Consider the following 1,999-nt stretch of genomic DNA (forward strand, 5'->3'; position numbering starts at 1 on the left):
TTTTATTTTTCTTTTATATTTTCTGAATGGATTAAACATCAAATATATTGTAATTATCAGATAGAACATTGTGTTGATTGCTACCTTATACTCCTAAATTTATATTTTAGATTCAATTAAACATACAGGTATTATTATAGCCTAAAAAGTTTGATTCTTGTTGCCTCTTAAACCATTCTGGTAGTTATCTTTTAAATTAATTTCTAAATAGAAATAATACCAAAGACTTTTATACTTTTAACATATTAAATATATTTAAAATTTTTCTACATTTAATCATTATAATTACAGTAAAAAAATTAGAAAAGTGTTAGAATTTTCTTTGTTGTACACTTGTACCGATGACACCATTGAATATATTATATTACTATAACTCAATTGACATAATTTTTTCGTATTTACTTAGAAATTACGATTTGAAAAATAATAATAATAATATGACATCGCAACACTACCAATTTTTATTGGTTTTTGAAAGAGTTACAAGTAACAGGATGGTCAACATTATTATTGTGCAGTAACTATAGTAGTATAACACTAACAGTAACATCCTCAGTAAGACCAAAAATCAAAGGCTTGATCTTCATCAACAACAGGGAGCCCAAAATTGCAAGTGTTGTCATGATCATCATCATCTTCAATCTTTGGTAAGAAAGAGAGGGTTTTCAAGAGGTTGTTATTGTTATTATGTTGTTGATGATGAGAAGAGAAATCATGATGAGGTGAGGAGGAATGGTTTCCATCAGTGTAGTTTGGGCTATCAGAATCAAGAACATCGCTTTTTGATGAATTGGTGGTGGTTGTGGCATCTTCCACTTTGGATATCATATTCACACCCACCTCCTCTATTATATGCTTTGAATTCACACCATCATCCAAACCTTCTTCTTCTCTCGGAATTACTCTCTTCTTCAATGAATCAACCTGCAACAAGCAAATTCTAAATTGACCAACACAACTAAAGGCTTATAAAAATTGATTATTAGTTATTTATTACCTGCTGTTGTAAGTTGAGATTGTCACGAAGAAGAAGGTCATATTGTTGTTGAAGGGTATCAAAGCTTTGTTTCAATGCAGCAAAATCTTTCTCAATTCGCTTGGTCTTGAACCTTGCTCTTCGATTCTGGAACCATATGGCAACTTGCCTTGGATGCAAGCCAATCTGTTTTGCGAGTTGGAACTTTCTTTCGGGTTCAAGCTTGTTGTCCACCTCGAAACTCTTCTCCAGAAACTCAACTTGGTCGCTTCTCAGCCTCTTCTTCTTGTAACTGCTACCTTGTTGCTGCAAGCAACAGTCATAGTCTTCATCATCAACGCCAAAAGTGTTGTCTTCCAATAACAAGGGCCCGCTGCCACTAACACTAACACTCTCGAAGTTGACCACTGATTTTGATCCTGCCAATGGAAAAGAAAAGAAAGAAATTAAAGAATTTGTGCTAGAAATTAGAATGAAGGGTGTGGAAGAGAAAGGATGATAAAACCTTGGAAAGAAGGTTGAGAGGGGTGAAAAAGGGTTTGAGGAGCATAGAGTTGGTTGATAGCCTCTTCCATGAAAAGAGTTGATGAAGTAGCAGAGGATATGGAAAAGAAAATGAATGCAAGAATGGGGAGAGTGACTTAAGAGGCGGTGTACTCTGCTAACGGATAACTGCTATGCTTCCAATGTGAATCAAAGACAGCCAACAGTATGGTCACACACTCCCACATTCTTCTATTTCATTCCTCATCTTTTATTTACGGTACAAACTACAGTTACCTTCACCCAAACTTCAGTAAGTAAATGATCCTCACAGATTTAACTAAATTAAATACATCCGAGTTGTTACTTTGTATATAACTAATTATAATATAAATATATAAAAAAATAAATAAAATAAAAAAGTATAAGTAAACAATGAAAATACTAAACAATATAAATAATGGATATATTGAATATTCATTTTATTAGGTGTGCGGATGATTATTCTAATATTATTAAGATTTAAGTGGATAATTTAGA

The 1,999-nt window shown here is 32.7% G+C and overlaps 1 protein-coding gene across 1 annotated transcript; it reads right to left on the minus strand.

Annotated features, from left to right (window-relative positions):
* Nucleotides 1-438: 438 nt before the first annotated feature.
* LOC130967600 (homeobox-leucine zipper protein HAT5-like) lies at nt 439-1,751 on the minus strand. Its single transcript, XM_057892530.1, has 3 exons — nt 1,482-1,751; nt 998-1,395; nt 439-924 (listed from the first exon to the last, which is right to left on the minus strand). The coding sequence occupies exons 1-3, from the start codon at nt 1,549-1,551 to the stop codon at nt 553-555; spliced, it is 840 nt and encodes a 279-aa protein (XP_057748513.1). The 5' UTR covers nt 1,552-1,751; the 3' UTR covers nt 439-552.
* Nucleotides 1,752-1,999: the final 248 nt, after the last annotated feature.

Source organism: Arachis stenosperma, chromosome 3 (assembly GCF_014773155.1).
Source record: "Arachis stenosperma cultivar V10309 chromosome 3, arast.V10309.gnm1.PFL2, whole genome shotgun sequence".
In the NCBI taxonomy this organism is placed as follows: Eukaryota; Viridiplantae; Streptophyta; class Magnoliopsida; order Fabales; family Fabaceae; genus Arachis; species Arachis stenosperma.

What these genes read in the sequence shown, in the direction of transcription:
- LOC130967600 (XM_057892530.1), bottom strand. Translation starts at nt 1,551, where the DNA reads ATGGAAGAGGCTATCAACCAACTCTATGCTCCTCAAACCCTTTTTCAC. An exon ending in CTCTCAACCTTCTTTCCAAG is followed by an intron (nt 1,396 to 1,481) that starts GTTTTATCATCC and finishes TTCCATTGGCAG; the next exon opens with GATCAAAATCAGTGGTCAAC. An exon ending in ATCTCAACTTACAACAGCAG is followed by an intron (nt 925 to 997) that starts GTAATAAATAAC and finishes TGCTTGTTGCAG; the next exon opens with GTTGATTCATTGAAGAAGAG.